The 26635-nt window shown below is 35.8% G+C and overlaps 1 protein-coding gene across 2 annotated transcripts in view; it reads right to left on the bottom strand.

The window, feature by feature from the left end:
- Window positions 1-26635, bottom strand: part of PELI1 (pellino E3 ubiquitin protein ligase 1) — a 60698-nt gene that overhangs the window by 13529 nt on the left and 20534 nt on the right. Inside the window, exons 1-2 of one of the 2 annotated variants that reach the window (XM_032291961.1) lie at window positions 21022-22508; window positions 2921-3060 (exon numbers count right to left, since the gene is read on the bottom strand). In XM_032291961.1, coding sequence (XP_032147852.1) covers window positions 2921-2991 — 71 coding nt within the window. In that variant the 5' untranslated portion in view covers window positions 2992-3060; window positions 21022-22508. Of the gene's footprint in view, window positions 1-2920; window positions 3061-21021; window positions 22509-26635 lie in introns of those variants that run through there. The other variant, XM_032291960.1, reaches the window with a different exon arrangement.

The raw sequence follows: 26635 nt of genomic DNA, 5'->3' as shown, positions 1-26635 counted from the left end.
TGCCTGACCAACATGGAGAAACCCCATCTCTACTAAAAATACAAAATTAGCCGGGCTTGGTGGTGCATGCCTGTAATCCCAGCTACTCGGGAGGCTGAGGCCGGAGGATCACTTGAACCCAGAAGGCAGAGGCTGCAGTGAGCCGAGATCATGCCACTGCACACCAGCCTGGGTGACAAAGCAAGATGCTGTCTCAAAAAAAAAAAGAAAAGAAAAGAAAAGAAAAAAGTTAAAAACAAAATAAAAATATTTGGGTGTTTACTGTAAACCAGACACTATTAAATTCTATCCCATATACATCACCTCACTAAATCCACCCTTGCAAAAATGCTACCAGATTGAAATCACTGTCCCCATTTTTACATGTTAAGAAACAGGCTGTTATTTTCTGAAGGTCACACAAGTGACACTGGCAAAGCCAGAATTTGAATTTAAGTATGTTTGTCATATGGTGAAATCATTCTTTACTGCTTCATGGAAGCATGAGCAGTAGCTTAACAATAATCTTTCCTCATTCACTATGTACTTCCCCTGCCCCCTGCCCTCTGCCCCCTGACAAATCTTTGGTTTGATGATCTACTATATGTAGTTGGTCAATCTAGGGGGAAATGAAGCAGGGAATAGGGACAGTTTTGAGGCTGGAGGAGGGAGTGGTTATAAAATGGCCTGTAATTGTGGCTGGCAAGAAGAATGTTTTAAAGCTGAGAAGAGGCTTTACTCTGTGACTGCCATATATAGAAATTACACTGACCCTTTATAAAAATAAAACACTTTGTACTGGAAAAAGCCCTTGATAATGTTGCTAGTCTTGCTATAAGTCCAAAGTACAGCCCCTTAGCTAAGAAATTATTTTAGCTATTCTAGGCTTTGTGTTGTCACCAGCCCCACTGTCAATTACTCATTGCCCCTTCACTATTGTCCTCTGAATTGCATGACTCATCCCACTTCTGGATGTGGATCTTTAGTCCCACATTGCATTCCTGTAGTTCAAAGCTCTTTTCTAAGTAGCAACACCATGAAACCTTTTCCAGCTTCACTTCTAGAAGGTTGAGAAGAGAAAGCATTTGCATTTTAAGACACCAAGTACCAGACACAGAGACAATTACTGTTGCTAATGATTATCTCTTAACTGAGGAACTTCTAGGCTAAGACTGGAAGTTTAAAACCATAAGCTAAATTTTAAACTAGTCCCTCAAATGACTCTCAAATTTCCCGCCAGAAGAATTTAACCTGGAAAAGTTTTTGGTAGTTAAGAGCTGTTTGTCTTCAAGCCTATGTGATTTGAAGTTGTAATACTGTAGTTACTATGCTAAGTTTATGATCTTTTAAAGTTTTGTTTTTGAGAAAAGAATTTTAAATCTCACAGGGCCTTAGATGATCTTGTCTAATTGTCATTTTACAGAGGAGGAAACAAAGGATCAGGATAGTTCAGTGACTTGCCCGGGGTCATACAGGGAGCAGTGCTGGGATAAACACTGGATTCTAGGATTCTTAACCTCCAGTCAAGCTCAGTAACTCCATCTGATTTCCCTAGTTTCTCCTACTGTCTCATATGAAACAATGTATTCTCACTTTAACAACCTGACTCTCAAACATACTGCAATGTCTACAGTTGCTTTTTAGGCAGAAGCAGATAAACAGTATGGGGAAAATAAAATTAGCAATTTTATTTTATCTTTTTTTTTTTTTTTTTTTGAGACAGAGTCTTGCTCTCTTGTCCAGGTTGGCTCATGCAACCCCTGCCTCCAGGTTCAAGTGATTCTCCTGCCTCTGAGTAGCAGGATTACAAGCACATGCCACCATACCCAGCTAATTTTTGTATTTTTAGTGAAGACGGGGTTTTACCATGTTGGCCAGACTGGTCTCAAACTCTTGACCTCAGGTGATCTGCCTGCCTCGGCCTCCCACAGTGCTGGGATTACAGGCGTGAACCACTGCATCTGGCCTAAAATGAGCAATTTTCTAGTTTCTGAGGTCTCTAGTTAAGAGAGGCTAATACTGTGTCTCTACTTGGATAGTTATGGCAAGTTTAAGAGGAATAAATTGAAATAATTTGGAATAACAGAAGCATCTATTCCTCAATCTTCAGATTCTATTTCTGTGAGTTACATGGATGAGATTACTTCAGGAGCTAAGAAGTAGCTAGGTCCTGTGATTCAGAGGCATTATGCTGTTACCATATACCTATATAACTCCTTTAACCAAAATGTACAGCACAAAGCAATAGCTATCTAAAAGGGGCCAAAGAATAAATGAACCTACAGTATGAAACTACCTAAAGCAGAGAAGGAAAAGGGAATTTTTGGTAAAGTCACCTGAGGCAAAACATGAGATATGGAAGACAATGGAACGACTGTGACATTGGACAAATACATTTTTCATATATATATATTTTTTTTTTCTGAGAGTCTTATTCTTCGCCCAGGCTGGACAACCTCCGCCTCCCAGGTTCAAGTAATTCTCCTGCCTCAGCCTCCCGAGTAGCTGGGATTACAGGCAACCACCACCACACTCAGCTAATTTTTGTATTTTTAGTAGAGATGGGGTTTCACCATGTTGGCCAGGTTGGTCTCGAACTCCTGGCCTCAGATAATTTGCCTACCTCAGCCTCCCAAAGTGCTGGGATTATAGGCATGAGTCACGGCGCCCAGACTTTTCATTTCATCTTTAAGAAACTTCGCTCTTTCTGCTGTTAAGGGTGAGACAAAGCTTGTGTCGTATTTGAGGGCTTTTAAAAGATGGCATGAATATGAGAATTAAAAGAGTTTCTTGATTTGGTAACATTACCTGTAGCTTTAAATTCTTTTTGGAAGCAGGTTAAGATATAAATTCTAAAACAAAAAAAAGCACTTTTAACCTAGATGCCATAATTAGCATATATTATTCAATGGTGTGGCTCATCAAAATGGAGAAACCTTACCCTAAGACAATGAGTTCCCCATATTTTACTGGTGCTTTAGATGGATGATTTTCTTGATCAGGAGAAAACATGAGCTTGGCTGTCTTTCTCAAATCTTTGTTCACTGGTCAAGAGCTTTGGGACACCTTTTGCATTATTTCCTAGAGGGAAAAAGTTTTCATTAATAATGTGAACAGTTTATTTCAGTTTAAATAAAGATGTTATTTTCTAGCAGTCCTCTTGAACACAATATTATGCAAAGCATCACATGGTATATACATTGTATGGACATTTTGCCCAATAATGATTATATATTTGACAAAACTGTTTAAATGGGTCAAAAATGTAAATTTGAAGGCTTCCACTTATAGAAGGATAGAACAGATAACACTTTTCCCTTTTGTTTCTGCCAAGTATAACTAAAAACCCTAGACATTATATACAAAACATAAGAAGACTGAAAAGTGGAGAAGGCAGACTAAGTAAGGGACCTTAGGACCCATGGAATATGACACGGTGGTATAAATTCTCTGGGTTTTCTTTTTGCCTAATCTATCCCAGACTTGGAGCTAAAGAAGGTAGCAACCTGGCGATGCCAACTGGCACAGACAAAAAGAGCCACAACAAAAGCTTGCTCTCTCTAGGCAAAGAAACAAAAAAGGGACAGCCTAGCAAGATGGAAAGCTTTTGACAGCAACTGTTCCACTCCAGCCAAACCCAGAAAAAACTTTTCACCCCACCCCATCCCCACCAAGAGCAAAGTGAGGAGCCTTGACTTCCACATTATAAAGCATAGTGAGGATCTCCAATGCCCTACTGGGGCAATGTCAAAGTAGGCCAAGTAGGGAGCCAAGACTTTCGCCCTCATGTCCAGGCATGCCCCCACACCTGCCCCAGTGGTGTCAGTGCATACTATGTGGGGAACCTAGACTTCCACCCCTCACCTAGCAATAACAAGAAGGATCCTCTTCCTCAGGTGTCAGTAGAGGCAGAGTAGGGACCCTTGACTTCTACATCCACCCGGCAATAATGAGGAGGCACCACTTATTACCTTGCCAAAGTGGTATCAAGAAAACCCAGTAGAAACAGAAGGTTTAGATAATATCCAGAGTCTAGGAACATAATGTGAAAATATCTAGTTTTAATAGATAACCAGTCATCCTAGCAAGAACAAGAATTAAAACAATATAAAAGATAATCAACAGATGCCAAAACTTAGATGACAGAATTACCTGACAAAGATTTAAAAGCAGCTATGATAAAAACGCTTCAATGAGCAATTACAAAATATGCTTGGGATAAGTGAAAAAAATAGAAAGTCTTGGCAAAGAAACAGAGGATATAAAGAAGAAACAAACAGAAATTGTAGAACGCAAAAACACATTAACCAAAATAAAATGTTCACTGGAGAGGCTCCACAGCAGAATGGAGGGGACATAATTTCCACTGTTCTATCTTCCAATGAACTGGAAGATAGAACAGTGGAAATTACTTGATCTGAACAATAGAAAGAAAATAGGAAAAAAAAAATGAAACAAAAGAGCCCTATGGACTGGTGACACTATAGGAAAAGACCTAACATGTGTGTCACTGGAACCCAAAAAGAGAGAAGAAAGAGTGAAGCTGAAAAAGTCTTCAAACAGGCTGGGCATGGTGGCTCACACCTGTAATCCCAGCACTCTGGGAGGCTGAGGCAGGTGGATCACTTGAGGTTAGGAGTTCAAGACCAGCCTTGCCAACATGGTGAAACCCTGTCTTTACTAAAAATACAAAAATTAGCTGGGCGTGGTGGTGTGCCCTGCCCAGCTACTTGGGAGGCTAAAGCGGAAGTAACTGCTTGAACCTGGGAGGTGGAGGTTGCAGTGAGCCAAGATCGTGCCACTGGGTGACAGAGTAAGACTCTGTCTCAAGGGGGAGAAAAAAGCATCCTGGAAGAAAGAACATTGACTCTATTGATAAGAGAAAAATAATTAGATTGACAGTGGATTTCTCTTCAGAAACCATAGAACCCAGAAGACAGTGGCATAATATTTTTCAGGTTCTGACAAAAATGGAAGGGAAGTCAAGACATTCTCAGACGAGGAAAAATTAAAAGTATTTGTTACCAGCAGACCCACTATAAAAGAATAGCTAGAGGAAATTAACTTAACAGAAAATAAATAAAATAACCTTAAAATATCAGAGAAGATATAAAAACATGGTAGCAAAAATACGAATAAATACAATAAAACTTCCTTCTCTTGAATTTTCTAAATTTTATCTGATGGTCAAAGTGAAAACTATAATACAGTTAGTTAGATGTGGTTCTCAATGTATGTAAAGAAAATCGTTCAGAAAATTATATTGTACTCCTGAGCATTTATCTCAGAGAAAGACATATCTATCCAAAAACCTGTACATAAATGTTCATGCCAGCTTTATTTGTAATAACCCAAACTGGAAACAACACAGATCTTCTTAGTGAATGAATGATTAAACTGTACATCCTTACCATGGAATAGCACTCAGCAATAAAAAGAAACAAACTATTGATAAATGCAAAAACACAGATAAATCTCCAGAGAATTATGTTAAGTAAAACTAGTTTCAAAAGGTTACATGAATGATTCCATTTATGTAACATTCTTGAAATGACAAAATTATAGGAATGGAAAACAGATTAGTGGGTGCCATGGGTTTGGGATGGGGTGAGAATAGGAGGAAATGTAAGAGTGGCTACAAAAGGGCAATAGGGGGGCGATGAAAATATTCTGTATCTTTATCATTATCAATATTCTGGTTGTGATATTTTACTATAGTTTTGCAAGATGTTACTTGGTGGAAGCTGGGTAAAGGGTATGAGGAATCTCTATTATTTCTTACGATTGCATGTGAGTCTACAATTATCTTAAAGTAAAAAGTTTAATTAAAAAATATAAATTTGGCCGGGTGCAGTGACTCATGCTTATAATCCCAGCACTTTGGGAGGCCAAGGTAGAAAGATCACTTGAGGTCAGGAGTTCAAGACCAGCCTGGCCAACATGGTGAAACCCTATCTCTACTAAAAACACAAAAATTAGCAGGGTGTGGTGGTGCGCATCTGTAGTCCAGCTATTTGGAAAGCTGAGGCAGGAGGATCACTTGAACCTGGGAGGCGGAGGTTGCAGTGAACCAAGATCATGCCACTGCACTCCAGCCTGGATGACAGAGGAAGACTCTGTCTCAAAAAAAAAAAAAAAAAAATTGTGTGTGTGTGTGTGTGTGTGTGTGTGTGTGTATATATATATATATATATATATATATACTTATATTTGACACAAGTATGATAAACAGAAAACTAACACTTCTGATAAGTCAGAAAAATCACAAATAATCCCCAAAATATTATCATGTCTATTTCATCTGCAGTTTAATTGGATCAAGTATTTTCTGTATTTATTTCTCTCCCTAGTTCCTGATAGACCTGTTACAAAGGTTTCACAGCAAAACTCTTCATAGCTAGACCATAAAAGTTTCCTTGTTTTATACCTCCACCAACAGGTTTCATAGGAATCTCATGATGAAAAATTTCTACTTGTTTTTTTCTACAGTATAGTGAAATACAACCTGTGCAGTGGCACTTTTGGTGAGAAGGCAACACAAAATGTATGTAGCCCAATGAATAGAAACATGTCAAAGGAAAAGTCAATGAATAAAAGAAGTCATTTTGACCCCTGGTAATCCCTTGGAAGTGGCATACACATTTAGAATAGTCATTCACACTAACACACAACTTCTATCATCAGTAAATTCAGAAAAATAAATTATTTCAAAAAATGCTTCAGAAATATTTTAAGAAAAACATTTTCATCATTCAAATACACTAAAAACACCTCTCGTCTCTAGATATATTCGCTTTTGCTGAAGATTTTAATTCATTACAGTATTTAAAAGGTTACAGAGATCAATATATTCCTATTTCACCATAATTGTGATACATTTGAGTTGTGAGGCAATCAAATTCCTTTAGAAAAATAAACTTATGCTATGCTAACTAAAACTTTATATGTAAAAACAAGTTTCAAGGACAATGAAATAATTTTGGTTTCATATAATAAGATCTTCTGATATACATGAAATCATACTTTAGTATATGAACATATACTTCCCTTCTAAGAAGCATTTCATTAAAAAATGTTATACAGAAGCTTAACTAGAGGCATTAGCTGTGCTTTTCTGTTTAGACAATTAAGGTACTGCCAACAAACATGAAAACAATGCTTTGACACATTTCTGACCAAGAACAGCAAGAATTAAAAATTTAATAACAAGTAATTAAATGTAAATTAATTTTAAATTAAATTAAATTTTAATAACATTGCTTTGTTTTGATTTGAATTCCTATTTAGAGTTACTATTTAAAGGATATGATGGTTTTCCATTTATATCAGCAAAAAATTTTCTTTAAAAGTAAGTTTATTTATTTAAAGGAGTCAATTAAAATTGTATTAAATAGCATTAGTAAGTGCACAGATATGGCAAACATCTGAAAGTGTAAATGCCCATATTTGGCTGACATTAGTGTATCGCATGGCTAGCAAGTATTAGCCTGTGTTCTAATTCTAGCTGTCTTTGAACAAAGCAATCTGTTTCCTCATCTCTAAAAATGAAGGGACTAAAGTAGAATAAAGGGAATTTGGGAGGTGGAAAAAATATAAGCCACCATCTGGTCCTGACATAAGACTTTACAAGTAACGTGCATAACACTATAGATTTAGTTCTATTGCCTCTACAGCAAAAGAAACAATTTTTTGCTAAACAGGAAACTAAAAAGCAAGAGTAAGGCTGGCATACACCTTCCATATACTTTCTAGAGCCCTTGGTCAAATTAGCCAAGGAAAACTATGTATTTCCAATCAGACATATTCTTACTCTGCTTAGGTCCCTTAAAAGGCCTGATCTGGAGATATTTTATCAGTGACATCAAAGTTTCAATCACAAGAACACATTCAATCTTGGCTTCTTCTGTATTTGATATCTAAAACCTAAAATAAAACACTTTAGCAGTACCAGTTATTTATAGGCATAAATGACCCAAGATGAAGTTTTTAAAATTTAAAAATGGCATGTAATCAATCAATAGATAACTGGCATTATTAAACTGCAAATAAAATGTGCTATGACAGCTATTTCTCCTGGAGCCTTTCATTGCAATTCTAATATATATTGAAAGGTGACTGTTGTATTAAAAAAAAAAATTATGCATTCTCTGAAGAAAGATTCATTATCTTCAAAAAGGTTTATAATCTTTAACAAAGCCCAGTGCCTAGACAGTGGTTTCATACTCATTGTCTTTACATATTCTTTCTATATTTTAAAATCTAAGTAAAAATTCTTCAAAATGAATTCCTAGGCTGGGCATGGTGGCTCATGCCTAGAATTCCAGCACTTTGGGAGGCCAAGGTGAGAGGATCACTTCAGGCCAGGAGTTCGAGACTAACCTGCACAACATAGTAACCCTCCCATCTCTACAAAAGAAAAAAAAAAGAAAAAATCAGAAAAAATTAGCCAAATGTCATGGCATGCACCTATAGTCCTAGCTACTCAGAAAGCTGAGGCAGAAGGATCACTTGTATCCAGGAGTTCAAGGCTGCAGTGAGCTATGATCTTCCAGCCTGGGTGACAGAGAGAAACTGTCTCAAAAAAAAAAAAAAAAAGAAAAAAAAAATTCCTGAAGTCATGCACTTGAGAACTTCAAATGAGTATGTACATAAAAAAACATCTTAATGTCTCAATTACTGGCTCCATTTGTTGGTCTTCAATTGAGTTAGTTTGACTTCATGTATTCAGCCCTATCCCAATGTTATCTAGCACCAAGAACATGAAATAGCACCATTAATTCTACTCAAGACTAAAAGAAATGCTAGAGAAAATCTTCCTAATAAAACTGTCTTCTATTTTATCTATCATTTTGAAACTTTGCTTGATACTTGAAAGCATGTTGTTCTCATTAGCAAGAACTAACCTTCCAGAGTTAAAAAAATTTTTTAATAAGTATATTCTGGAATAGTGTTATTTTCTGTGTGGGCTAGGAGAACATGAATAGTCATAAAATATTTATTAGGAACAGTAGTATTAATTTGACTGTTAAACATTCTACTCATTTCTTCTTTAAGGGCCAATGAAATACAATTATTTTCATATCAAGTCTTCCCAAAGGAAAGACTTGCTATAATATCTGTCAGTTTCACCTAAAGAAGAAAAACTGAAAAATCAATCTTTGTCCCTCAGCCTAATAAATGTTTTCTTTCAGTATTTACACCACACACAGCCTTTTGCTTACTACCTACTAAACACAAGTACAAAATTTCTGCTCTAAAAACAAATACTAAGCAAGGGACAAAACAAATCTTATGCAGATTGTTTACACAATCTTCTGAGCACTTCTATTTTGGTGGGCAAGTGGGTAGGCATAATGGGGTGCTGAGAAAGAAAAATGTTTTAAAACATGAAAACGTTATAACATTTCTTTATGGGGAAAAACAATGTGGACTGCATATATTATCTCAGATAAAACAGATTTCCATCTATACTAGTTTCCCTGTGGTTGATTTCAAAAGGATGACTCAAAAAGAAAGAATTGCTTTAGTATGTTTGTGGTGGAACCATTTTATGAAACCAATTCAGCTGATGACTGGAGTTTAATTCATAGCAGTTTCTTGATAAGAGTGAAAATTTAATCACCTTCCTTGTTTCACAACCAGCAGGAGTAACATGCAGTATTTTTACATAAAAGGAGAAACAACAGTGTGCAGTAGTAGTTGGAGGTTACTACTTTCTGCTAGTGTCTTTTAGCTTCTCAACACAGCAGTGGAGGAAGTGAAGTCTATGTTCCCCTTCCCAAAATACCGTACAGGACAACATCTGTGCAAATTCCCAGCCTCCTCTCTTGGAGAAGCCAAATTACATGCTGCTGGTCTATCACCTACAGAGATAACTTATTTTCATGCTGATGGAAAAGCAATTAACATCTTTCCTAGGGACAGTATTTGTTCCTTTAAACTGGAGTTTCTCAACCTGGGCATTACTGACATTTTGATATTGTGGGGTACTGGCCTGTGCATTGTAGGGGGTTCAGCAGTATCTCTGACCTTTCTGTTCTACCTAGATGCTGGTAGAACATTCTAGTTGTGACTTTTATAATGCCTCAACTTCCTATCCCCCCACTACTCACTCCTCACCTTGTGAGAGCCACCGCTCTAATCTTGAATTGAGGACAACATTTTGTTCTGAGGATGGAAATTTCCCCTTTTTGGGGCATACTTCTTGGCACATAGTAAGGTACTTAATGTTTGCTTACTAACATTATACTGACAGTAAAAGGTTATTTATACTAAGGCTTGTGTTAGTAAAGGCTATGACTTTCAAGGTAGCTGTAGTTTCAGTATTTTACTAGAATGACTGGAGTGGCTGAGAGTGAGAATGAGAATGTTGCCTTGATGGCAATTAATTATTAATGTTTCCATTCATTTAAAATATTTTAATATTGTGGCTACCTCTCTCAGATGGTTGAAGGAAAGGGACTAGAGCTGGAGTGGCCACAAAATGTAATTATAAGGCTAGTGCTGGGTAGCCTGCAGTTTAGAGTAAGGCAAATCTTTGGAGGCTAGGTAAGTATCTTCTGGACTAAGGGACCCATATTTAGAAAAATTAAAAGCAGGTTTTGGTAAGCATGGGAGAATTCTTTTAAGTCAAAAGAGGGTGTCAATTTGAATCAACCTTGGGGTAAGGTCTATCTTGCACTTTCATAGAATGGTAATTAGCAAAATGCTTTCACATAAGATTATTTTATTTGACCCTCAACATAGCCCTGTGAATTGGGCAGGAAAGTCTTAACTCCATTTTCCAGATAGATGAGAGTACTGAGTAGGTCAGAAAAGCAGTGACTGGTTGAAGGCCAAAGAGCTCTGGCAGAGCGAGGACTGGGATCCACATATTAACTTAACATATATTAACCCATTTAATTTCTATTACAATTATAAAGTACAATCATTTGTCCCCATTTTATAAAGGGAGAAACTGAAGCTACCAGAGGTAAAGTGGCCCAGGTTTTCTGATGTCATTACTCCACACCCCAGAGAAGATAGAATGGGGCTAATTCCTAAACAGACTAAAAGACTCTATTATAGGATCATTTAGAAGACTAGAAAATATTCATGTGTAAAATAAACCCAAAAAGTTACACTTCAGCATAGATTATTAACTACTCAACTATGACTAGTGCTTTTTGAGATTATTTGAACCTTTGTCACTTCCTCAATGCTCAATATATTTGTCAACCCATTTTCTGGTAGTGACCAACGATAAACATGTCAGTAAATAAAGTGGATGTTGCATGCCTATTTTTAACATGAGGACAGAAAGGAACCCAAGGGGGAAAATCAGGGTATTGCACAAAGGTAAATTCCTGGTACCAGCAGGAAGAAAAACATATTACATTAGAAGTGAGTCCAGACAGCTTCGGAACAGACAGGTTCACATGCTCCCGGATTGTGAAGGAGGGTTGTTTATATACAGTCTTGCAACCTTACTCACAAATAATCACTTAATTCCCTCACCTAGAAAAAATATTTTTAAAGACACAGCTAAGAGCCCAAACAGTTTTATTGTCTCTGCCCATTCTTGGCATATTCAACAATTTCAGATTACCAAAGTTCCTAAAATGACAAAATGCTCCTCAGAAAGCAAGACTAGAAATTCCTCTAGGTTTAACCATTAAAGTCCCAAATAAAATTCTGCATAAAGCAGCAAATTCAGTGGGATTTGACAGTTATTTGGAACAAAAACATGGGACAAAAGGATATTAATGGGAAATCCTATCATTTTCTAAAGTCAGCATTCGGCACTGGTAGTCCCTTTTCATGATGGCTAATACTGAATTCTGTCTTTGTGCCAAGTGCTGTTCTAAGCACTTTACATGTATTAAGTGATTTAATCTCTGGGACAACCTTAAGTGATAGGAACTATTATAACGCACATTTTACAGATAATAAAACTAAGGTTACAAATCAAACTCTAGCACTCTGGAACAGCTGAAACAATTGAGTTTTAAAGTACAGGCACATCTGGTTTTATTACACTTTGCTTAATTTTATTGTGCTTTGCAGGCACTGTGTTTTTACAAATTTAAAGTTCGTGGCAACCTGCATAGGCGAGTCTATTGGTGCCAATTTTATGAAAGCATATGTTTACTTCATGTCTGTGTCACATTCTGGTAATTCTCACAATATTTTAAACTTTTTTCATCATTATATCTGTTATGGTGGTCTGTGATGAGTTATTTTTTATGTTACTGTTGTGACTGTTTGGGGTGCCGTAAACTGTGCCCATATGAGGTGGTAAACTTAACTGATAAAAGCTGAGTGGGTTCTGACTGCTCTGCTGACTCGCTGTTTCTCCCATCTCGTTCGCTCTCCTTAAGCCTCCCTATTTCCTGAGAGAGAATATTGAAATTATGCCAATTAATTATCCTACAGTGGTCTCTAACTGATCAAGTGAAAGGAAGAATTGCAAGTCTCTCCCCTTAAATCAAAGGCTAGAAATGATTAGGCTTACTGAGGAAGGCACATTGAAAGTTGAGAAAGGGTGGAAGCTAGGCCTCTTCTGCCAGTCAGCCAAGCTGTGAATGTAAAGCAAAGTTCTTGAAGGAAATTAAAAGTGCTACTCCAGTGAACACATGAACGATAAGAAAATGAAACAGCCTTATAACTGATATGGGGAAAGTTTTAGTGGTCTGGATAGAAGATCAAACCAGCCACAACATTCCCTTAAGCCAAAGCTTAATCCAGAGCAAGGCCCTAACTCTCTTCAATTCTATGAAGCCTGAGAGAGGTGAGAAAGCTGTAGAAGAAAAGACTGAAGCTAGCAAAGTTGGTTCATGAGGTTTACAGAAAGAAGTCATCTCTCCAAAACACAAAAGTGCAAGGTAAAGGAGCAAGTGCTTGATAGAGAAGCTGAGCAAGTTATCCAGAAGATCTACTAGCTAAGGTCACTGATGAAAGTGGCTATAATAAATAGAAGATTTTCAATGCTGACAAAATAGCCTTCCTTCTGTTGAAGATGTCATCTAGGATGCCATTTCATAGCTAGAGAGAAGTCAATGCCTGGTTTCAAACTTTCAAAGGACAGGCTGACTCTCTTATGAGCTAATGGAGCTGGTGACTTTAAGTTGAAGCCAATGCTTATTTATTTACCATTCTGAAAATCCCAGGTCCCTAAAGAATGATGCTAAATCTACTGTCTCTCCTCTATAAAGGAAACAAAACCTGGATGACAGTACATCTGTTTACAATATGCTTACTAAATATTTTAAGCCCACTGTTGAGGACTATTGCTCAGGAAAATATTTCTTTTAAAATATTACTGTTCATTGACAATGCACCTAGTCACCCAAAAGCTCTAATGGAGATGTACAAGAAGATTAATGTTTCCTTGGATGGAATCTACTCCTGATGAAGATGCTGTGAACAAAGGATTAGAATATTACATAAACTTAGTTGATAAAGCAGCAGCAGGGTTTGAGAGGATTGACTCCAATTTTGAAAGAAGTTCTACTGTGGGTAAAATACTATCAAACAGCATTGCACACTACAGAGAATTTTGTGTGGAAGGAAGAAATCAATGTGGCAAACTTCACTGTTGTCTTAAGAAACTGCCACAGCCATCCCAACCTTTGGCAACCACCACCCTGATCAGTTGGCAGCCATTAATATGGAGACAAGACTTTCTACCAGCAAAGAGTACAACTTGCTGAAAGCTCAGATGATTGTTAGCACCTTTTTTGTTTTAAAGCAATCAAGTATTTTTAATTAAGGTACATATATATATATATTTTTTTACAATATGCTATTGCACGCTTAATGGACTACAGTACAGTTTAAATATAGCTTTTATATGCAGTGGCAAACCAAACAACTGGGACTTGCTTTATTGTAGTGGTCTGGAATTGAACCCACAATATTCCCAAGTCATACCTGTACACTGGGATAAGAAAAACTTATATTCAGAAACTAAACATCAAACAAACAAAATCCCCCAACTCCTTTCCCTACTGTAAAGTATTACAAAGTAAGAGCTTACATAACTGAGGCTACTGTCCTAACAGGGGCCAACTTTAATAACAGGCTTCTATAATGAATAACCATTTAAATTTTCTCAGTAATTCTCAATCAGTTGTTTAAAGCTGAGTTTAAAAGTCCCTTTGATAAAATTTAAACTTGGAAAAAAATGAATAAAATGGATTTTCTCCCAATCACCAATGGTGACCTGTGAAATTGAAAATGGTCATCATTTTATTTCCAGGAGTAAATGATAATCAGTCTTATGTAGGTTATGAGTTCCTCCCAAAAGAATATTGTTTAATGATTATTTTGGACAGTTAAGCTACTCTCAGAAATATAATAATCTGGGTTTTCTCTTAGTTCTTATTTTTATTAAAACACTGATCACGTTACCTGCATTTTTTTTTTAAGGCAACAAATAGTCTCAAAGTATCTCCCCCCAGATATTTATTAATTACACAGGGGTAAATAGTGGAGAAATCTGGCAGACATTATCCTGAACAACTGATTAAGGTTAACATTGCCTGTAATAAGATATTTTTGATATCATGTATCCCGGATATTATGCACTGAGGACATATCACTTCTGTGGTATGCTGCCAAAAAATGATAACCTCAATCTAATCACAAAAAAACACCAAAGCCAAGCTGACAGACATTCTACAAAATAACTATGAGTATTCACTAAGTGTCAAGGTCGTGAAAGATAAAATCTGAGTAACTATCACTGATTAGAGATTATAAAGATGCAGCTACATGTGACATGGTGGTCATGGATTGAATCCTGCAACAGAAAAAGGACATTAGTGGAAAAATTCATGAAATGTAGATGTGGTCTGCAGTTGAGTTAATAGTATTGTACCAATGTTAATTTCCTGATTTTGATATACACTGATTAAGCTGTTAACATTAGAAGAAGCTGAGTAAAGGGCGCATGTGATCTTACTGCATTAGTTTTCCAATTTTTCTTTAAGGCTAGTACTATTTCAAAATAAGAAGTTAAAAAGATAACAAATACAGAAAACAAAAAAGCCCTTTATATTTAATGTAAGGCATTTTAAAAAATGAATTCAAGATTCAAAGTTTGCCTCCTATCAGCCTTCTCACAGCTTAAAGGTGTGAGAGTTCCATGTTGTACTGGCCCTGCCAAATCATAGTGCTTGCCAGGTCTCATATCCTTTCTCTTGTGTGAAACTGTCAGGGACAGTTGTTACTACACAGGTGTGACCACTCATTGCACTGAGTGATGCATAACCAAAGTGACCTAGCCACATGCTGGCAAAAATCTGGCAGAACCATACTTCATGGTGTTTTCTTAAAAATAAAAATAAAAAAACACTTGTGACATATAAGGAGCAATTTTACTATTAAATGCTCTTGGTGGTTTTATTAGAAAACTTTTTATATATGCAATTATATTACAGCTTCTGAGTTAATATTATACACCAAAATCTTTAAGAGTATTTGAACTTAGTTCTGCCACCTACTCACATGAATCTTACTCTTAAGAGTTTATGAAAGGGAAGAGGAATGAGGGCTGGGAAGAGGAAGAATGAAGAACAAGAGGCAGCCCTGGGTAATTCTGACACATTTCAGTTAAAAAGCTTTAAGAAAAATAAAAATCTTGAAAAGCCAGAAAATCATACATTTTATTGAATTATCACTAATTATTTCATTATGATTGTGTTTTCTTTAAAGTAGAAGAGACATTCATGAAGGACTAAGCCATGACTATACTTAGGACCAACTGAGAACTTGGGCCCTTGATAGAAGGGTCCTTCACAAATTCTCAGATTTGCAAATCAGCTCCGTAGCACATGATTTTCTCATCCTATAAAATGATGACAATGCTTCCCACACCTCATATGATTTGTTGTGAGGACTGAATGAAAACAAAGCTGCACTGAGATTTGGGTGTTGGGCCAGCTGTTTGGTTCACTCACTAAATACACTTTTTTTTTTTTTAAATAAACCAATCTCATAGCACAGGACTCAACTTATGCCTCAGCAAAATTTCAAATGACTACAAGTCAAAGACTTTTGGGTATCTTAAAATTATTTAAAAAAAAATCAGGCATTTATTAAGTACCTACTATGTATTTAGTTAGGCATACAAAGTTGGTCTTAATAAATACTTAGTTGATTTATGGTGATGCTGCCCCATCACTTAATATTTAATTATTTTCTCAGATTCTTATTTCTCAGTATCTTAAAAAAAAGTTTATAATCTGTTCTTTGTAGTTAACTTGTGATTCCATGCAGAAAAGTTCTAGTTTTCTACCACTCTTAATACATAACAGATCCTGAAATACAATCAAAGACCTCACGAAACATTGTAATTAGTTTCAAGGTTGAATGCTATATAAATGTTTGATTCTCCATGGAGGGGAAACTACATCTAAATCAAATGAGTTAGAACATATATTCTCTGCTCTTTTAGAGAAGCTAACTTTAAATCCTTTAGTTTCAAAATTCCTTTATAAGCTCCATTGAAAAGGAATGAAAAAAGAAAAAGGTAGCTGAAAATTCAAATTACAATAAGTCTCCAATATTGTTTTTAACAGTAAAGTTGACTAAATAGAAATCATTATTAGAAGATGACAATTATTACTATTCTCACAAATCAAAGTTTCATCTTATGAGAGTTTTAATTTTCTCTTTTGTTCATGAAAAGTTTTCAAAAGTCGCAGCTAATCTTTCTTTAACCAAATCATAATGTTTTCCCCATAAATTTTATAGCAGCAATTTAGGCACATCGTGTGTGGGAGGCTAAGAACATCTTTTTTTTGTTTTTTTAAACAGAGTGAATATTTTAAAATCACTCAGTATGGTATTCCTATTTAAGCCTTTTCATTAGTAAAACAATAAATACATACAGCTAGGATATGTCTATGAATTCCTTTTTTATCTACTCTTGATTATTATCACACTAAAAATACCCCAATTAGGTAAATTATTATCAACTTTCTCCCCCAAATTACAACTTTTCTCTTGTCATTAAATATCCATTTTATACCTACATGAGAGAATGAATACTACCTCCTCACAAATAGATTAGAAAACTGGATCCCAAACAATCATACAATACTGAGCAGCATGTCTGTACTCTAGAAATTAGATTAAGCTTTTCATGAATTTCCTATAGAAAGAAAAATAATTTCAATTACACTTTTTCTTTTGGTGAAAATAAAATGTTTAAAAAAAAAACACTGCTGGGAAACTAATAAGTATTCACTTTTTAGCAGAAAGAGTCCCCCTAATCAATCATTAGACCTAAAATTATTAAATCTCTTCCAACCATATCAGAGGAAGAACAAACAGAATATTCAGGTAGAAACATTACTTAAAATCCCTATATACTGACAGCATGACTGTCTATATGTGTGTATATATATATATATATATATATATATATATTTTTTTTTTTTTTTAAACAGAGTTTCATTCTTGTTGCCCAGGCTGGAGTGCAATGGTGCAATCTCGGCTCACCACAAACTCCGCCTTCGAGGTTCAAGCGATTCTCCTGCCTCAGCCTCCTGAGTAGCTGGGATTACAGGCATGTGCCACCACACCCAGCTAATTTTTGTATTTTTAGCAGAGACAGGGTTTCTCCATGTTGGTCAGGATAGTCTCAAACTCCCGACCTCAGGTAATCCACCCACCTTGGCCTCCCAAAGTGCTAGTATTAGAGGTGTGAGCCACCATGCTCAGCTGATTGTCATTTTTAACAAATTCTTCATAATTTCCCCCACTTTATTTAATTATACAATTTAAGTATTAAATTGTAGTTGTCTCAAAGGTCCAGATCTCTTTCTTGAGAAGGTCTTGGGAAAAGATTTATGACTAAAAAACTATGCTTCTGAATAAGCTGTCAAGAGCTAACTAAAGCACAATGATGACATCACCATTCTGGCAACGAATCAACAACATAATTCTCAAATTTGTAACTGAAAAGTAAATAATGAACATTAAGTTCTAAAACATGTTAAAAAAAAAAACCCTAAGTACTGTAGCTTGGATTGCAAAAATGTTAAAAATGAACAGCTTTGAGTTCTCTGTTGATCAATAATCAACAGGCAACAGACACCTGTAGTGGTATTTCTTAGGTTTCTTTAAGGCTGATGGGAGATGAGATTCACAGTGCAAATATTCTCTAAGAACATAAAAGCCTTGGAGCTTGAGATTTATTTAACTCCTTCCCTAAGATGGAAGGAAATTTAATCCATACAACATACTTCCTAAAACTGAATATGAAAAAATAAATGTGAAAAGTTAAATAGAAAATATCTGATGAATTCTGCTTCAAATCTTTCCTTTTGCAAGCTGACTTTAACCTGAAGACTTGACAATGTGACACTTAAAATGAAGCCACAGAACACCTACCTCTTTATTTCATTGTTAACACCACAAGCTATACAGAGAGCCTTCTCACGGAAAAATAAAATCCAGATAGTATTAAAGCATCTGCCAGTTACAGTTGGAACCACACACTGAATAGCTAGCTGTCTGCTCACTGTTCTTTCACTTAAGCACCTCATAATGTGTGTGGGTGGGCCTATGTTACGCAAAATAGGTAAACACTACATAATTCTAGATTCAATTGACTGAAGTGAGAATTCACTTCTCCCTCACCTCCTCCCTAAGGAAGTCTGTGGCCCAAAAGGGAAGAAACGGAAGTAAGGGGAAGCACAGAGTAATTTTTAACACAGGCTTAATATCAAGTTATAGAGTAAAGTACTTCCAGAAAGAGTATTGATATTCCATTTCTTAAAAGGCAGCCTGAATTAACTACATAAATATGCTATAAATGTCAGAAGTATAACTATGATACTGAAGCACCTTTTTATATTAGTAAACCTATTTTTACAGATTTAGTATAGTACTCACTCTGTTAAGCAACACTCCATTTTAAAAAACACAAGAATAAATACAATTCATATGTAAAGAAAGAAAGCCCCTTTAGCACTATTAAGTGAAAATGATTTTTGTGGTCTGGTTATAAAATACTATATTATCCTAGGCATAAAAACAGGTGAACATTCAATCACATTTTCAATTGATCACACATGTTTATTTCCAGCTTTATTCTTTACCACTTTAAATTAGATGCATTTGATGCTCATGAATGTGGAGAAACTATAGCAGTACCAAGAGGTAAGCTGGGATTGGACAAGCTTCATCAAATAGCTAATGAGAAGCACCTACTTACTGACATGTGCTGCTCTCAGATTATCCCACTAGTAAATTCCATTCTAGAAAGTACTGCCTGCTACTCCACATTTCCCCATATGCTGTCTCAGGAAAAGAAGTGTGTTTTCTTACGGTGAATGGTTACACATAGAGTTAGTCTAATCCTCCAAATAGCCAAAGGCGAACCTGATTAATTACATTTAAGATTATTTAAAAGAATACTAAAATTAAGTCACAAGAGTAAATGCTGTTCATACTTGTTCAATAATTTGCCCATGCAAATCATCTATAATTTCTACCCATTAAAGTTCAACTTGAGTTTAGATGCTTGATATTCTTTTATTAAAGTTCTTTAGCAGCCCCTAAGTGTTCAACCATTTAGCTGATTACAGCAGAGCCCTAAAATTATATTGATACCCATAGTTCAGAGCCACCTATGTAAATGGCTATCTAGACAATTTTAGACTTAATTCAATTACGTTATACTGAATAATACATTGCTAATAATACCTAACTGGAAAGTCAGTAAGTGTCCTTGGTGACCTTAATTGTAATAATTCAAAGTCCCACCTATAAATACATTTTTTTTAAAGCTGTATAAAAATACTTTTGGTGGCCCTAAGTTTATCTGCAAAGCCTTCTCTCAATGTGTCCACAGGACAACAGTTCTGGTTCACAGTAGGGCTATCATTTTTAAAAGAACATCACTATAATAGTACCTAGTAACTTAGTGACTTGGCATAAAAGGAACCACCCTCTATCACAGAGCTACGAGTTTACTTCTGTTGTTTCTCAGCATTCCATAACTGTCACATCCCCTGAAGCAGTTCTTCTATAAATCTGTATAATGTTTCTTTGCTCCTTGTGCTGGCAGCAGGCCCACTTAATTTGCAGCAAAATAAATCTGGCTGCTTATATCCAATGTTGACACCTGTTCAATCCAGGAAACATACCTGTAAAAATGATCAGGGCATATTCTAGGATTTGCTATTTGATGATCCTGCCTTGTCATGTGCGATTCTGGGCTGATGAAATTGCTCAAGAAGCCGGACATGACAGGTTTAATACTCATACTAAATAAAATGTAGTCATAGTTGACTCTCAATGCCCTATACTTGATTCCATAACAAAACCTGAGGTCCTGCCATTCTTTGAACTAATATACCAACTCTTTTAATTTTGGAAGTATATTTCCTGCTTAACCCTAGAAAAAATAAGATAGCAATAGTTCTTGTATCATCATTACCATCTTAACGATTAAAAACGGAGCATTAAGAGTATAAAAATTCCTTATATATTTCAAGATCTGTGTTTATATCAAATAATCTCTTGAGGAAATATATTTTTTCTTAAAGAGTTCAAAGAAGACATTAAAGACAAAAATCTCCATATTTTCTGAGTATTATAATCTATTTTTATAATGGGACAAAGACCCATATTCATAAGGGAAAAAAGGGTTAGAATTAAATTTCTGAGCTTTTCAAACCTAAATTTTTTAAAAGATAACTTTATTTTTGCTTCTCATATATGCTTTATTTACAGTGATGTTTAATAAGATCATGAAGGCCAGTCAAATACAAAAACAAAACATAACCAAAACCTTAAGTAGCATTCTTGGTGGCAATCAAAGTTACCAAACTGGCAAATGAACCTGAATCTCAATGACCTTTCCCCTACTCTTCCATATCCTGCTTGGCCTACAAAAGTCTTAAACTTCCTTATTGTCCTCTATCATATCTGTACCTCTAGCAATTATTTCAGCTGAGCTCAGGGAAAATGACACACTTTCAGTTCTCTGAAACTTAAAAAAAAAAATAACTCCAGAAAACAAAACAAAAAACAAAGTATACTTACCTCACAATTTCTCACCCTTTTCAGATGTTTCTTTTCTTATGGACCTATTTTTCTTATTAGGTTTTGTTTCACCTTTGAACACACAGATCTCTGAGAACGTCCTTCTTCTTTAATGATCTCTGAATACTTCCAAGACAGCAATCAAGGACTCATTCCTCACGGTCCCTTTACCTCTAGCCACACCCACAGCAGGTGCATAAATTATTTCTTCCTTTACTGGTGACTCTTAGGTCACACATTCCTCTATCTCACAATGCAAATTCACACAGATGGCATTTTTATTGAATACTGACATACGCCCAGTTTTTTACTTGTCAAATCCATCTAACTCCAATCCTTTTGAGAAAATGTACATTAGGCCTAAGATTTTTCAACAAGGTTTAAGAAGAAAAATAATCACTGTTACTGTATTCTATAATTATATTTTAAAGATGGAAAGACCTTAATATACTGTGCAATTTGTTCAATTTTCCTTCCAATTTCATTTTATAACAGATGAGAAAAATGTATATTCAGAAAGGTTAAGTTATTTGATGACAGTCATAGGGCTAAGTAGTGCAGCTAGGTAACTGATCCTTGGACCCCTTTGTTAGAGTCTGTTTCATTAATTTTGGAGGCAATACCATAAGCACTAAAGAACAGAGCAGTCAGCCAACAAGTAACTCCTATCTTGTACTGTGTATTATTAACAGGAGATAGCCAAGTGTTCAACTTTAGCTCCACTCTTGGCTATATGTTGTAATTTTATACCACAAAGAAAAAGCTGAAAATTAGACAAAAATTTAATGACAGGCATACCATGGAGATTTGTTTCTTTTTGCTCACCAGATAGAGCACTGCCTCCCTAAACTGACTGTTCATACTGCCACTTTGTAGGCTTTGTTTACCTGGCAGTCTACTTAAACAAAAGAAAGCTTGGTATCAAAAGTACTGCCATAGGTAATCTACATAATAGGAAAAATTATTTGCAAATCATATATCTGATAAGGGACTTATATCTAGAGTATATAAAGAGGTCCCATAACTCAATAAAATATAAATAATGAAATTAAAAATTGGTAAAGGATCTATTTATTTCTCCAAAGAAGATATACAAGTAGCCAATATGCACATAAAAAGATGCTCATTAGTCATTAGGGAAATAAAAAACCCACAATGACCACTTCAAACACACTAGGATGGCTATTATCAAAAAGTCAGATAATGACAAATATTGGTAAGGATGTAGAAAAGCTGGAGTCCTTAATCACGGCTAGTGGGAAAGTAAAATGGTGTAGTTACTCTGGAAAACAGTCTGGCAGTTCTTCCAGATTAAACATTAAGTTATCATGTGACTCAGGAATTCAATGCCTAGGTAAATACCAAAGAGAAATGAAGACCTATGTCCACACACAGACTGTGCAAAAATCTTCACAGCAGCATTATTCGTAATAGTCCCAAAAGTAGAAACAACCCAAATGTCCATCAATGATGGATAAACAAAATGTAGTATATCCATACAATGGAGTATGATTTTGCAATAAAAAGGAATGAAGTACTGATATTTACTACAACATGGATTAACCTTGCAAGTGAAAGAAGTCAGTCACAAAGAATCACGTATTGTATGATTCCATTTATATGAAATGTCCAGAACAGGCAAATCCAGAGACAGAAAGTAGATTAGTGGTTGCTTGGGAGGAGATAGGAAGAGGAGAGAACAGGAAATTGGGGAATGATAGCTAAAGGGTATGAGATTTCTTTTTCGGGTGATGAAAATGTTCTAAAATTGATATGCTGCACAACTCTGAGACTATACTAAAAACCCTGAAGTTTACCCTTTAAGTGTTTACATACATGATTATAAAAATTATACCTCGATAAAGCAGTTACAATAAATAAGCAAGGAAATAAAGCACTAGTGCATTAAAAATAAAACCCCACTATAGACTCAAGGATTACTGGATGCTAGCACATGCCTCCAGAATTCAAATACATTACTGATCTTATGCAACTTTAGAGCCTACCTAAATTTTAAAAACTCTAGATACTGTTAACTCCTATTTCTGGAGTCAGAGAAACTGTGGGAAACTAATCTTTTGAACATTCTACAAGATCAATTTTCACAAGCAAAACTGAAAACTTTCCCAAATGAACTGCTTTTTGTACTAGAAATTATGAAACTGACACTTAGGTTTGGAATTTTAAATCTCATAATCTGTTTAAGACTAGTTTTAATCACAAACAGAGCTTTTTAATGTTTTTGCTGATAATCTTGCATCATGTTCAATGAGTGTTCTCTCTGACATCAACCACCAACTCTCCAATTCTGACACTGACTTGGTATCCAACAAATCAATTCAATTCTGACACTATCATCTACCTGGAGTTAGTGTCAGATCTCACAAGTTAAAGGGCTCAGTGCCAAAAGACACCCCCAAGTTCATATGCCTATCAAAAGTCTCAAACTACCTGACTTTTGACCAACTAACTATAAATTGGGGGTTCCCACAACCCCCTCCTCAGGTTCCATAATTTACTGGTACAGCTCACAGAAGAACACAAGAAAACACTTCTTTTATGTTTACTGGTTTATTATCAAGAAGGCAACCCAGGAACAGCCAAATGAAAGAGATGTACAGGGCAAGGCATGTGGGGGCTACAGTAGGGCAGTGGAGCTTCCATGCCCTCTCCACGAATGCCACCCCTCCAGTATCTCCATATGTTCACCAATGCAAAAATTCAACTCAATCTCCAGGCCTCTGTCCCTTTCCCAGAGGTCACTGGTGAGGATAAAACCCTCTTAATTTCCCTCATAAGTCCCAACCCTCTTAATTTCTTGGTTCTTCTGGTGACCAGCCATCTTGGGGCCCTACCCTAAGTTACCTTTCAGTTATGATCGGAAAGGGGGGTGTTGTAAATCATAAAAGACATCCTATCACTCAAAAATTTCTAGGCATTTTAGGAGCTCTGGGCCTGAAAGATATACAACAGCAACAGCATTACATTAAGCTGAATATTCAAATACATAGCTCAATATAAGCCCATGACCAATATAATTTCACTTGATTCCTATGAGGACAAAGACATTACCAAACCAACAAATTTGGTATTTAATCCAATGCCTGGTATTTAATATAAATACCTAATGCTTTAATTAATTATCTAGCCTGTCCCTCTAGCTAGCTAACTGTCCTATTGGTTAAATAGCTATAAGTCAAAATCCTCTAATAACTAATATATCCAGGTTACCAGACGATATAGAAGTACCTAGATTAGTATAGGTTGAGCAACCCTAATCTGAAATTGCAAAATGCTCCAAAATCTGAAATTTTTGAGCAACATATGACATCATAAGTGGAAAATTCCACAAGTAAGTACTTAACACAAACTTTCATGAACAAAATTAATAAAAAAAATTGTATGAAATTGTCTTCAGGCTGTTTGCATAAGGTGTATACAAAACATAAATGAATTTTATAGGTCCCATCCTCAAGATGCCTCATAAGATAAATGCAAATATTCCAAATCCGAAACACTTCTGGTCCCAAGCATTTGGTTAAAGGATATTTAACCTATACTTCCTATAAAATGCTAATTAATGATTTATTAATAACAATTGTGAGCTTTCTTTGCAGTTTAATTAGTTTCAATGTTGGAGCAGTTTTTAAACCAAGGGCTGTGATCTCCCTACCCTTTTTTTTTTTTTTTTTCGAGACGGAGTCGTCTCGCTCTGTCACCAAGCTGGAGTGCAATGGCACAATCTTGGCTCACTGCAACCTCCACCTTCCAGGTTCAAGTGATTCTCCTGCCTCAGCCCCCTGAGTAGCTGGGACTATCGGCATGTGCCACCACACCCAGCTAATTTTTGTATTTTTAGTAGAGACGGGGTTTCACCATGTTGGCCAGGATGGTCTCAATCTCTTGACCTCATGATCTGCCCACCTCAGCCTCCCAAAGTGCTGGAATTACAGGGGTGACCAACCACGCCCAGCCAGTCTCCCTACTTTTAATTTAGTGCATCTAGAGTCATCAATAATACAATTACTAACCCAACAAATATTACTGAGCATTCACTGTAAGGTCAGAAGAAATGGGAGTATTCAAACTACTGCAAAAGGTATGGCTCCCTATATCAAACATTTGTTTACTTATGCTTATTTAAAAAGGTATAAATCAATTCAGTACAGAACAGATACCACATTAATGCAAAAGACCATAAATGCTGTAAGACTTCAAAAAAAACTGTTACTACTTAGGAGGAAGAGGAACAGGATAAAGCTTCATAGAAGGAGAGATACTTGATTTGGACCTTGAGAGACAGACTAGATTTTGATAAGTGGAAAAAAAAAAAACAGGTGGAAGAAACAATTGCATGAAGATAAAAAAGACAAGGGAAAAAAGTATATTGTGTTCTCAGGGAAGGATAAGTAAGTAGGTTCCCTGGAGTTTGGTTAGGAGATCAATATAGAGTAAGTTTGTGGAAATCATGAACCATGGCTTTGTAAGCTCAGTGACTGTCCGGAAGTGTTGAATCAATGTTTAATAGCTGAGTGAGATGCATCTGGAAAGATAAAGAAGCGCCTGAAATAGCGGACCTTAAGAATCAAGATAGAGACTGAACTTTATCCTAAAGTTAATGAAAAACCTTTAAACTTAGGTTTCAGAAAGAGGAAGAAAACACACAAGTATATAGTGGGTACTAGGAACTTTCATATGTTAACCTTTACAATTGTCCTGTGACAGATCAGGAAACCAGACTAAATAATTTGTTCAAGGTCATTTAGAAACTAAGTGGCTAGAGCTGAGATATAAATTCAAGCATGTGTTCTTTCTACCATTCCATACTGCATGAATGAATAAATAAATCAATCAACCAACCAGTGCCAGAAGATGTCTGGCAACAATGTTTAGGACAAAAATAATGTACTATATCAAATTTACATTTTTAGTCTGTTTATTATTGCGTTATGGCAACTTACTTTTTTTGACAAATTTGAGAGGAATATTGAAATAGTCTGACCCAAAACAGAGGCTGTGTAGCATACATAAAATTCACTTTTGCGACCCTTGTGAAGTCATCTCAAAAAGAAACCTTTCAGAACAGATAACTGATAGATGAGAGACCAATTTACAGGTGGAGAGAGAAAGATGTGCCATATATTTTAAGACAAGACAGATGAGGAAAACTATAAATTGAAAGGCCTAAAAGACACATACAGCCTGGTTATCTTTCTAGTTACTGATTCTCCTCATTTGTCTTGGTAATTTTTTACTATTTGTGAAAATCTATCTTGATGAATACAGGAGGCTCATGTGGGCTCCCTGAGGATTTGCATATATTATGATTGAATTTCTCCCAGGAGGAAGGCTCTTTCCCTAAGGAAGGAGATCCTTGGAGTCACCAGACAGTGATGGTTGTAACAAATCAGTAATGTGGCTCTTTCCTCGAGTAAAATGGGTTGCATGAAAATGTCTGGAACACAATTATGTCAAAGAAATAAGAAACTGTATATAAAGCTGGAGGAAGCTTATTAAACTATGTAAAACTAGCTTGGACAAAATTAATCAGAAGGAATCTGTAGATGTTGGATATGGTCTTTCTATTTTTAGATATTAAGAACAAGTACAAATT

This window comes from Sapajus apella, unplaced genomic scaffold (genome assembly GCF_009761245.1).
Source record: "Sapajus apella isolate SASKATOON/1434 unplaced genomic scaffold, GSC_monkey_1.0 scaffold26, whole genome shotgun sequence".
NCBI classification, from domain to species: domain Eukaryota; kingdom Metazoa; phylum Chordata; class Mammalia; order Primates; family Cebidae; genus Sapajus; species Sapajus apella.
Note: the sequence above shows the minus strand (reverse complement) of the source record. Positions and strands in the feature narration are given on the sequence as shown.